This window comes from Cydia pomonella, chromosome 13 (genome assembly GCF_033807575.1).
Source record: "Cydia pomonella isolate Wapato2018A chromosome 13, ilCydPomo1, whole genome shotgun sequence".
NCBI classification, from domain to species: domain Eukaryota; kingdom Metazoa; phylum Arthropoda; class Insecta; order Lepidoptera; family Tortricidae; genus Cydia; species Cydia pomonella.
In genome coordinates, this window is record NC_084715.1 from 15,141,285 (window position 1) to 15,154,115 (window position 12,831).

Below are 12,831 nucleotides of genomic sequence, written 5' to 3' on the forward strand. Positions count from 1 at the left end.
CGGAATAATCGCAATTCCAATGCATCTATTTAATCGAAGACGAGTAAGGAGTCGCTCACAAACAGGAAGACACGTGGAACGTAAACTATCGGAATTTCCTCGTAGACTCGTAGTGACACAGTTTCTATAATTCCGGATACGGCCCATTACACGGCAAGGGCGGCTTATCGAATTGGCACAAGTTCGACATGTGTTCCTATAGTTGTAACTAACTAGAAAAGCACCCAGTTATTAGAGCTCCGTGACAGTAATGGAGTTTATGCTGAATCACGAACGTTAAGATAATGTTATATTATAGTGTATTATGTTATTGTGGTTATACACTAATATCAATATCATGCATGTACGCACAAGAAAATTAAGCAGTTTGTCCTATTCAACGTTGAACACAGTAAACCTCTTAACCTTTTTTATTGATATTCGTTTCCAGTCCAATCCTTATGAATCTGCAGTAATAAAAAAAACGAATACACGACGCTGAATATCTTTAAAAAATCAGGCGGTTCTATAGTGTTTTTAATCAATGGCAGTTTCTCAAATAGCAATCCACTCAACTTAAGTACCTAGGTCTTTATTTGTAGGCATTATTATGAGTCTGTGGTCCTCTAACTGAAAATACATTTCACCAGTTCCTTAGCTAGGCGCACTTTTTCATCTAGCGCTCGGTTCATTTGATTTGTCGGTTCAAAATGTATTAGCGTTAGTTTATCTAATATATTAGCGCATAAGCTTGTTTGGACTACTACCTACTGCAGATTAAGTAATGCAATGGCAGATACACTTTACAATAAAACTATCTATTATTATTATTATAAAAACGATGTTAATGATAAATTAAAGAACACTGTTTTCGGTTATATGCATAACAGTGGATTCATTCATTATAGTTGTAATTATAACCACAACATAAAAGCAACATCGTAATATTAGTATATTATATGCCGTATATGGTGTTAGCCATTTATATTTAATTTTGTTAGTAGCTCGATTGATTCCCGACTTACTAATTTGGCGGTATTGATATTTTAATATAAGAGGTAGTTTGACATTTGTCATGATTCATTACGCTGTTGGATTTTGTAAAGTGAAGTTGGGGAAATAAAACTGTGATTCATATTCGAGTGTTTTAATTGCAAGTTATCAATGGTATATGAGAAAAGTTAATTTGATGGGTCCAACTAACATAACGTCATTTTAGTACTCACAACGCAAGTATTATTGAGCTTACTGTGGAACTTAGTCAATTTGTGTAAGAATGTCCAATATTTATTTATTTAATTAGTGAATGTAGTCTTATTTGTATTATTAAATCAATGCTACTATTCGTACTAGATAGTCTGGAGTGAGCAGGAAATGTAGATGGCGAACATTTCCGCGAGATTACGGTGACACACGAGCCAGCCTGCGGCCGAGTGTTGCGTGTTAAATGACAGCCTCTTACCGTAACCGTGCCTGATAAACTGTTCCTGTAAGTCTTTACTGTGTCATAAACTTGCTCAACATTGCCTTACATGCCAAATATTGAGGGTGCTCGAAAAACAAGTTGAGAAATTTCAAGGTATTTTATTCTAATAAATACTTGTAAAATTATCTAACACAAGAAATTGAGCAAAAATATCTGACAATATTATTTGTGAAGTCAGGAGTGTGATATACATTTGTGCGTTTCCTTTTAATAATATTTTTTGGAGGTAGGCAACAGTACCCAACTATGTGAGTTATTATAGGTATACGTTATACTTTAGGTTCCCGGGACATACACGTTGTCAATTTGGTAAAAAAAAAAAAGAAGGGTAGCACCAAATGTAATAGACATATGGAAATTGAATTTGAAGTATATTAGGAAAACTTTGAACAAGACTAGACGTGAGGAATTTACATGGAAATGTGCTTTAACTTTTTTAAGTACAGTCCATATACCTGCAAAGAGAGGTGACCCCCAAGCATAGACTGATTGTGTGCAGGGAATTCATCTTTCTCTGCAACTGAGTATACTTTCATAATCTAAATGCATATTAATTCTACACTCCGTCTTTCATTAGACCTTACCGCTTTCACGTAATATCTCGTAGGTGTCAGTTTCTCTAGAGTTTTTCGCACCTTCACTTTGATATGGCAAACCCTTGTCTCAAGTACCAAACACGTACGTACGTCATCAACACTGTTATAGGACAATTCATAAGCCTTAAAGCTAAGATGTAAGGTCCACTGACACCGATGGATATGATAGTAAGTGTTTCTGTTAGTAGGTACAGGTCCCACCGAAGGTGGTTGAGAAAAATATTTCCTCGTTACGTTAGTTTAACCTGCCGGTTTGTTGTCATTGGCTGCCTAATAAGGAGTTCCGACTGTAGTCCTCTTGAGACAACGCCGGGCCAGAAAACAGAACCAATCACAGAAGACACTGAAGAGAATATGAGTTTTGACGGAATTTATTTGACATTGCTTATCATATTTCATAATTGATCCTAAAAGCGCTCGGCGGAGTTGGCGTAAGTACACATACCACATAGACATCAGGTTTTTAATTGCAGATATCATATAATTCTGCAGGTATCAAGATCAACTAACCATTGAAAAAATATAACAAAGCGTACAAATACTTATTAGCTACTGTATTATTATGTTTAATTCGCCACGTCGCAATAATCTGGTCTCTAGAATATTTTTTTCAATTATAATTAACGTTCCCCCAGTTTCTAAATCAGCCGTGCTTTACCTAATAGGAACCTAAAAGTCCTAAAACCCAATTTCCTACACAATAATCAGAGTACTTTGTTCCAAATCCCCAAATATGGGCCCCACGTGTCATAATGGAATTAACAGTTTCAGATTTCGTAATATCTACTTAATGTTTTAAGGAAATCCTGTGCTCATAAGTTGTAAGCTTAGCAGCTGTTGAGTTTCCGTGAAGACGGTCTACGTTTTTTGCCACTTTACTATAGCGCACGTTTTGGTAAGCACCTTGAAATGAGTCGGTTACATCCGTTTTCGTATTCTTAATTAGCGGCTTGAAACATCTTGTCTTCGAGATTTTTTAAAGAGTCATAGAGATATAGTAAAAAAATAATAAAATGTTGCAAGTGACATAAAAACCTTAGACTGAAAGGTACCTTTAAAGCCAATATACCTAACTGTAGGCGAACAAACGTAACTGTACTACTATAAGTTTTAATTATACTTGAATGTCACATAAAATATTCGTATACATAAAGCATTACATATAGTGTCACTGCATTGAAACTAGGGTTGCCATCTCTAAAATTTGGAAACCAGGACAAGACGCGTGAAAATACACGTACATAAAAATTTTAGATTTCAGAGTCCAGAACCCGGACATGTCAACAGGTTTTTTGTAAACAGGTTGTGCGTGTGTTGCGGGCGGCCTAAGGCTTTAATTTTTTAAACCCGGACTACAAATGAAGTCCTCCCCGGACGCCCTCTAAACTAGGACAAATCCGGGGAAACCCGGACGGATGGCAACCCTAATTGGAACAAATGATTACTTTTGGAGAAGGGAATTTTCCTCGAATTCCTTACCGTTTTAATGTTAAAAATCTATGTATTGTATACCCATAGTATGAAAAATAAGTTACGTTAATATTGTTACAGGAACAAAGCGATCGCCGACTACTTAGGCAGCAATGGCTACACGGACGCGCTGGAAGCGTTCAAGAAGGAGGCCGACATGAGCGGCGAGATGGATCGCAAGTTCGGCGGCCTGCTTGAGAAGAAGTGGACATCCGTCATCCGGCTGCAGAAGAAGGTAAACATACAGGGACAGAGCCAGCGCCGACCACAGGCAGCAATGGCTACGCGGACGGTGCACGATCGCAGGATTACTTCAATCTGCTGTAGTGTTCAAAGTATCTTGTGAAAACCGTTTGCTAATTGAGCGTTTACAGGTTGCAACTTGCAATATCTATGATATGCCTATAACCTTCCAATCCATCTAAGATACCATATCTAATGTATCGCAGCTTGATGAACTTGTAGGAGTAATATTATAAAAGTAAATTGGTCGTTTGTGACCGTTATCTATCTATTAATGATACTATTTTAACAAAACTAGTACACAGATGATAGGATCCTATAGCACAGAATAAGTAATAGTACTACCGTACAGAAATAAACTTCCTCCAAAACCGAAGTTTGATAGCGATTCAGGGCCGAATCATGTTCTCTCTTTCTAATCCATGGAACTATCCCTTTCGACTGTTTAGGGTTATCAAACTTCATGTAATTATCTTATCTATCTGTGATTGTGCACGCAATGGGACGTCAACGTGTGCCAACCCTAATAATTGCTCGGAGCTATGCTGAGCCGAACGGAGCCGAGAAAGCCCGAATGCTCTAGTTTCCTTCCCCTGCTTAGATGTGCCATACATAGGCAATGCGACAAAATTAAAAACTCATTTAAACATTCCTGACAACATACCAAAAACAACCTACGCAATTTGGTTGGGTTATTTGTTACCCACCATAAATCATACCAAATATACGGTGGAGAATAAAAAAAATGTGAGACTGTGACAAGGACAAACAATAATATCGCTTTCTCTGCTACTCCTACTGAAAGATACATAGACTGTCAGTTCCCCCACCACTCATGCCCAATCCATACTTAACACTAGATTCATGCTAGTACAGAATATACTTAGCAAAATACATAAGATGACTAACTACATTAAGAAGTAATCAATTTAGCAATAACATGTAAAATATGAGGTTCATACATTTAAATACGTCTAAAAAAAATGCCGATGCAACTGGAGAATGTTCTTAATCGACTTAAATATTTAACTTATGTAATCGTGAATGTCGAGTGCTCTTAATTATTTAACATTCCAGTATTTCCAGTCTCGTTTCCACTTGAAATAATCCGTATCTGGTCAATTGGTTTATAATGTCACATCGGGTCCAATCATTTCCGGTTTCGTATCGCCTTAAGGATAACGAAAATTATAAGTGTTATGGCGTTGTAAACAATTCAAATCGGTCGAGTTTGACACCCTGACCGTCGAAACACTCCACTTAATTGATCGACACGATAATTATATGCTGAATTTAGGTTAAATGGTGTCTGGCAATCAATAAATAGAAGATTACGGATTAAATTTGAATTTGCGGTAGACCAACTGTGATCATTATATAAATATTATAATTAGTAAAGTTCGCTAGATGGGATGGCTTTATGACTTCATTAGGACTTTATTATGCTCACTCTTGTGAATCATATAGTTTCTCTTTCACATATCAAGATTACCTTTGTTGAACGAGTAATTTACCAGTACAGCCTTGCATAACTCAGTAATTGATATCTATATAATCACATCACGAGGAGATGATGGATTACACCAACTAGATGGTTCCCCGAACATAATTCGGCGTGAACTTTTCGCAATTTGAATGACAAAGCGTTTGCCGAAGTGCTATTGTACCGTGTAATAGTTGTAACGGCTTTCAAGAGTTGTCATGACATCTCTGTTTGTAAGCAATGCATCCATCTTTGTCGTAGACGTTTCTAGGTCGCTGGGAACTATTTTCCCTCGAACCGGTCGATGCTATTGCTCCGAAAATAATGCCGCGGATCTAAACACACAGTCAAGGAGATGAAATGTTCGGTTTAATGTGAACCTTGCCCTACTTAACCTATGTACAAGGTTTAAATTAAACGCGTATGTGTCGTTGCCGGTGTGTCGGAATAAGAAATCATCTTTTACTTAATTGTCAATGTCGTACCATATTATAACGAATAAGATAAATGGAACTTGTTGCATCAAAACAGCAATAAATTAGTCTTTATATTTGTAATAAATAAAAAGCCAGCTCTTATCTTAAACGCAAAACAATAATTTTATAGTCCTTGCATAAAACAACAATCTTTGTTTGTAAATGCTGTATAAAGTATCTATACTCCACTCATTAATTATATTCGACTCGCGTTATTCTTCTCAATTCGACATAACTTTCTGGACTACCTCTATTGACTATTAACACAGAAAAATATTCGAATATTTGGTATGTCGCTACGGCTTCTTTAAAATTTTAAAGCAGAAAATAGGAATGAAAAACCTCAGCGCAGTTTCATCAAGTGAAGGAGAAAGTGTTTAATACGTCTAATGTAGATAAATTACCTATTACCAGTGAGTATAAAGCACACAGTCTTGAGAAAACTGGAAAAGACTTCCGCTGTGTAACTCTTTCATTAACGTTGATGGTGACATTGGTGATCTTTGACAAAGCTAAATGTTTCACACGAAGAATTATCAACGCGGCGGTCTCGAACCCTGAGAATCCGCACAAGCCTCAAGCTATGTGACGCAGATTCGCTACGTTATTAGATTGTTTATCTATTACGTATTACGTGCCGGAGCTTCGGGGGGCATGCGTGGGCCCAGAGCCCACGTGTCCACAGTAATAACGTGTAATGTAAACTTTTTGGGCGTTTACACTTTACTTCACGACGGGTGGGTGAAATTCGAACTGGGTTTATGTATGACACGCGACTCTTTATGACGCAATAAGCTTTATATGTTTTCTACACAAGGTGCTGTCTAATGGAAGATAATGAGAGACGATGAGATATACGAAGTACTGCTTTCAACTCGTCTGGGTTCTTTTTCCTTATTTTGGTCCTTAGATCCGTAATTAATCTACGATCAGAATAATGCGCTGCAGCTCGAAAAGTAAATCGCAACCTAAGTTATCGACATATTGTAATATTGAACCTTAACCAATTTCCTAGCGATTGAAGCCGTATTTATTTTTCATTTACATGTACGTCCCTAAATAATGTACCTACTAGTTGTATATGCATTGATTTAAATATTTGTGTAAAGGTGATGGAACTGGAGTCGAAGCTGTCTGAGGCGCAGAAGGAATTCATCGAGGGCGCGCCGACTCGCGCCAAGCGCACCCCTGCCGAGTGGATCCCGCGCCCACCCGAGAAATTCTGCCTCACCGGTCACCGCGCCACCATTACCAAGGTACTCCTCACATTTTGTCGAAACAATTGAGACAGCACGGACGTCAGTTGAGTGCATTGTGAATTCATCGCCCTCGCAAGGAGTTTAGCCTGAGTGGCCGACACACTACCATCACCAAAGCATACCCCACAACGCGATTATTGCTATTGTTTTTTGACTTTGTCACAAAAGGTGCCTGTACGCCCTGATCTAGAATTTGCCGGGTTTGTAGCTATCGAAAATAAGTCTGAAAAGATTTTCACATCTACATAGTTACTGTTCACACAATGACCTAGGAAATATAGGACTTCGTGCGATATAAAGATATCGAGAACTAGACCTAATGATGTTCCAACATTGATTATTATAACAACCAATGTGGGAACACCATATCGCGGGTGATACCAGGGTACGTTTGCATTTTATATAGTCACCGTAATCTTATTTTCTAATCCATAAGGTCTTTAAACTTTAATCAACCGTAGGCGTACTGTGCACGGTGTATGATCAAACATTACTGTACCTATTTAAAACAAATAAGTGTAAGATTGTAATAATCAAATCAATGTCATCATAAAAATTAATTGTTCTCTACCTCTGATCTATGTTACGATTAATGTGCAATGAGTAATTATATTTATCTTCAATGAATATTTCCTTTCAACGATCGCCCCACGGTTTTCTGACTTATACCTGATAATAAAATTGAAGTAAAAAAAACCTTGTGTATCGCACAAACACAAATAAAGTTCGACGAGTTATTTATCGCGAAGGCGACCGACTAAAACCTTTACACAAAAGCCAAAACAATCCCAAAAAGCGTGTTGAATCCTCACGGCAAGACTCATGAGCACTTGATATTCATTCCATCGTCGTACACTAAAAGCTTTTATTTAAAAACCTTACTGCTCATTGCTCAATCTGTGTTGTGAAATCTTGGAAAAGTTTCGCACATTATCGATTCGGAACTGGGCGAACTTATCTAAAATTTACCGTCTTTTTAACCATCCAGAGGGGTGGGGTATAGTCAATAATATCAATAGTAATGTTCATGTTCATACATAAATTTACAAATATTAGTAACTTCGTCGAGACAGAGTAAGTTAGCACTATTATCATACTCCGATTTGGTAACATTTCAAAAGTGTGCCGTGCCATTTTTGGTAGATAAAGAACACTAAAAACGAAAACATATTTAAATCTTGATCATAATGTTGAAACTGTGCCACAAACATAATCCATATTGTTCATGAAACCTGATCTAAATATACAAATACTCCTTGTTCAGATGAACAATTGTATAGAAAGCAAGGCATATGAAAGTTACACATTATTCCATTATGCGCTTGATATATGTGAGATCAAATCACATAACAGTGTTTTGTCATTGTTCCATACTAGTCAACATCAATAGTATGGTGTTCTGAGTGTAATATAAGTACATACATGTAAACATTTGACAATAACGCGCAAAATATGTGTAGTCAGATCACCTTTGGCGTAATATTTGTCCATCCCACACACTCTTATGTTGTCAGATATGGCTCTTATGGCGTGGCCGCATAATGTTGATATTTAACTTGACCCAATGTTGAGAACTAGTCAAGAAAGATGCTGTTACACTTTAATTAATGATTCGATAATCAATTTTACTGTAGTTAAAATCAATATACTTACCGTTTAGTGTAATCTGAAAAAAAAGAGTGAGAGTGAAACATATTTTGAGGACATAAAATTAATTTCTAATCTGAAGTAATTGATAACTATACATTAAAATACGTTTAGAACAAATTAACTTAAACGAAAGTATTTTTATTGTACTTCCGATATTCGGATGCCTCTCGAGTTGAAAAAGCATTTATTTCTAAATGGAGAATGATGGTAATTTTTGTCAATATTTTTTATAGCAATTTTTCCATTCACAAAATTTACCATTTTATTTATTCCCAATAGCTTCTTTTCCTCAAAGCATTTCTAACCATTAGGCGGGTCCCCACAGAGCGAGCATACGCGTGAGGCAATTTCCTCGCGCACAAACCGGCCAGTGTACACGAGCTGACGGCGCGCTCAGGCGAGCAAAACGCGCGCGCCGCCTCGGCCGAGGCACGTCTACACTAGCCGGTTTGTGCGCGAGGAAATGGCCTCGCGCGCGTATGCTCGCTCTGTGGGGACCCGCCTATTCCCGTATTTTCCTTTAATATTTACTTATTTTTAATAGCTTATTTTCCTGATAGAATTTTTAACTATTCGCATAATTTGGACAACTTTTCTTATTATAATGTAATGTAAATCAATATCGTACAGTAAAAATATATCGGTACCGGTCATAATTCACCTAACACACTCCTCCCTTCTCTCGTCGTCGCACATATCTAGACTATCCATGATTGTAAACAAATGAAATATAGTGGGAAATTATGCGAATGGTTAGTAATCCTATCACGAAAATAAATTATTGAAAAATAAACATAATGGGAAATTATGCGAATGATGCTAAGCTATTGAGAAATAATTTAGTGGTAAAAATAGCGAATGGCAGAAATCGCACCTTGGAAATCTTACCTTTTGACTGTAACCAGGCCATAAAATCCAAAAGAAAAATTACCCTTTGACTTCCTAAGACGTCAACGGTCACGCGCGGTTACAGCCCAATCCAATATCAACCTTCGTGCATTCACGACAAAGTTCACAATGCCGCGATGATAAATAAATATGAAATGATTAGAATTAAATAAAAAAAGAAGAAATTTTATAAATTCTAATGCATGATAATCTTTTCCAGGTCATATTCCACCCCGTGTTCAGTTTGATGGTCTCCTCGAGCGAGGACGCCACCATCAAAGTGTGGGACTTCGAGAGCGGCGAGTACGAACGAACCCTGAAGGGGCACACCGACTCCGTTCAGGACATCGCCTTCGACCACCATGGCAAACTACTTGGTAAGTGGTAATATTCCACCTTATATTGACAAGTACGAACGAATGTATATTGGCAAGTACCTAAAATCCACATTAGTTAAGAGGTAATGGTGCCCAGTGGTGTCACAAATTGATCGAGAACTGATTATGAAAATAATAAGCAGGGCGTCGTTATTATCAAGCAGTCTACACAAGCCCAGACACATATCTCAACGTGTGTCACATTTTAGCTAGTATGTGCATTGCCAACGCTTTTGGTTCCCTCTTCTCACTTGCACATATCAAATACCCTTTGTTGAGACCAGTATTGTCTTGTTTTAGATTTTGTAGTTCATATTATTGTAGTTATCGTAAATAGCAACTGACATTGTTCGTAAGTAGCAAGGTTTAATGTGTGCTTATCTCAAACACACTTGTCGACGATGAGCTGCATCGTGATTGCACATTAATCATTATCATTATCACAAATCTAATACATCATACGTATTATTACCCACTTGGCAACCTTTTTACAGTCACTATAGCATTTTCCCACCTGTTTCATAAGAGATATGCATCTATAATACTTTTAATCTGATGGCATTATTAGTATTTTATGATGCCAAGCCGAAGGTACAGTCACAGAAAGCAAAGGTTTGTGATTTTTAAACCTTAACTGCATAGAAACAAAGCTGAAGATTAACAAACAGCTCTTCCTCCATACAAAAAGATCATTCCCAGCATGCGATAAAATTAACCACGCTATAAAACCGTTAAAGCGAATTCCAAGTAAAATCCAATGAAACGTGACACCTTTATTTTCCAGTGTCCTGCAGCGCGGACATGTCGATCAAACTGTGGGAGTTCAACCAGACGTTCGAATGCGTGAAGACCATGCACGGGCACGACCACAACGTGTCCTCCGTCGCGTTCTCGCCCAGCGGCGACATTGTGTACTCGGCCAGCCGCGACAAGACCATCAAGGCTTGGGAGGTCGCCACTGGGTAAGTTTCGTTTAGTATGTGAAGGCTATGCACGGGCACGATTACAAGGTGTCTTTCGTCGCTTTCTCGCCCAGGAGCGAAGCCCAAGGTGTGGGGTGTTGCCTCTAGTAAGTTTAAACAGTGTCCATAACTTATCATCTGTCGTGTTCTTAACCAGAGACGATATCGCCTCTTCTGCTGGCTGCGTTATGACTAATAAGGGGACTGTCGGTATATTAGAATATTTGGAATAATATAAATATTATAATACTGTAATCATACAAAAAGTTATAGTACAAAAGGCGGACTTAATGCCGAATGACATTCTCTATCTACATCGTGTTTTTTTTTCGTTAGCGCGTACACTTCTCTTAGGGCCTGTTTATATATTGAGTAGTGTTTAGAACGAGTTTATACATTTGCTACTAAACGTAAGTACTATCTCGGACGTTCCATGTTCGAAATGTCATTGATGTCACAGTTTTCAATTGTTTGATTGAGTTAAATGTAATGCCATGCCATGTTACAACAACGCTTTATGTTAAAGGTTAACGTTAACGGAATTCAATAAAAATACGTTATATAATCTCAATTCAAATTCGCCAAGATCCGCCTTCTTCGACGAGCAATTTGATAGTAGGGACGGTCCACTCTGTCCTTAAAATATAAACCGTACACTACAAGCATTGACTGTTTTATCACTTCATTTACGACGCAATGAAATGTTGGTTTCGAAATTTGTCAGAGGAGGAAAGTCACTGCACTATTTAGTCATTAACACGTTAAACGCCAGACCAAAATATTCATTTTTTCTTAAAAAAAAACTTGATGTAAATTCAATTATTACTTTGATATGTATATAGATATATATTTTATTTTGTTATTGGAGGTTTAGTTAAAAAGTTATTAAAAAAAAAACTCGCGGTCACCGATGACCCCCGTGGCGCTGTGAAGTTCATATTTCAAAAACCGGTACCATGACGCTACGCCGGTCCCCCCGCCGGCCACCCCTCTCGCCGCCGGTCACTGTGCCGGTCATTATACTGTCACATTCGCACCCGCTAAAATATGCTTATAATATAAAATTTAACTGCTTTGGCATTGTGTGACAATAGCTTGGTTTGGCAATTCCTGCTACTGGTTCAAGAAGATACGCTGTTTTTGTTTATTTTTGTTAATTTTGGGTTTTTATGATGTTTTTTTTGTGGAATGCATGTATCAGGTGTGTGTCCGCATTGGGAAATTTATTTTTTCTTATTTTTTGATAATTGTCGTGTATCTCCAGATAATTGAAATTAATTTCTATTAATTATATAATTATTGCAAATACTTAATTATATAAATTATAGAATTAAAGCTGTGATTTGAAAAAAATGCCTTGTTTTTTTTCATTTTTTCAACAAATCTACTATGTCACTAACTGCACCCACGTCCCAAGCCACCGTTTTACTAACCAGCGCCATGCCGGTCCCTTGCATACAACGCATTGCTTATAACTGCTACACGCGGCGCAGGATAGCGTCTTAAAAACAGGTTTAACACGAGGTCACCGGTGCCCCCCATGGCGTGTTGCAGTTGACTTCGTGAGGTCGCCGGTGCCCTCCATGGCGTTCAACGTGTTAAATGTTATTAGTGCGTGGATGTTTTATATAAATGTATACAGATTGGGCCAAAAATAGCAAGCGTTTGTTAAAAATATTCGTTATCGACGTTGTCTTTTGTTCGTTCGCAGATACTGCATCAAGACGTACAAGGGGCACCGCGAGTGGGTGCGCATGGTGCGCGTGTCGCCGGACGGCTCGCTGCTCGCGTCCTGCTCCAACGACCAGACCGTGCGCATCTGGAACGCGGACACCAACGAGTGCAAGGTAAACTATTCCAAAATGTACTTACCTAAACCAATATACGTACTGCTTACTGATACTATTTATCTGTGATACAAGTGTGGATAATTCCATACTACTGTCGAAAGCAAAGATTTTA

General features: G+C 37.9%; 1 protein-coding gene across 1 annotated transcript in view; it reads left to right on the top strand.

Annotated features, from left to right (window-relative positions):
- LOC133524321 (lissencephaly-1 homolog) overlaps positions 1-12,831 on the top strand; it is a 39,263-nt gene that overhangs the window by 20,708 nt on the left and 5,724 nt on the right. The window contains exons 3-7 of the mRNA XM_061860259.1: positions 3,613-3,766; positions 6,843-6,989; positions 9,751-9,907; positions 10,692-10,869; positions 12,581-12,716. Of these exons, the coding sequence (XP_061716243.1) occupies positions 3,613-3,766; positions 6,843-6,989; positions 9,751-9,907; positions 10,692-10,869; positions 12,581-12,716 (772 nt within the window). The remainder of the gene's footprint in view (positions 1-3,612; positions 3,767-6,842; positions 6,990-9,750; positions 9,908-10,691; positions 10,870-12,580; positions 12,717-12,831) is intronic.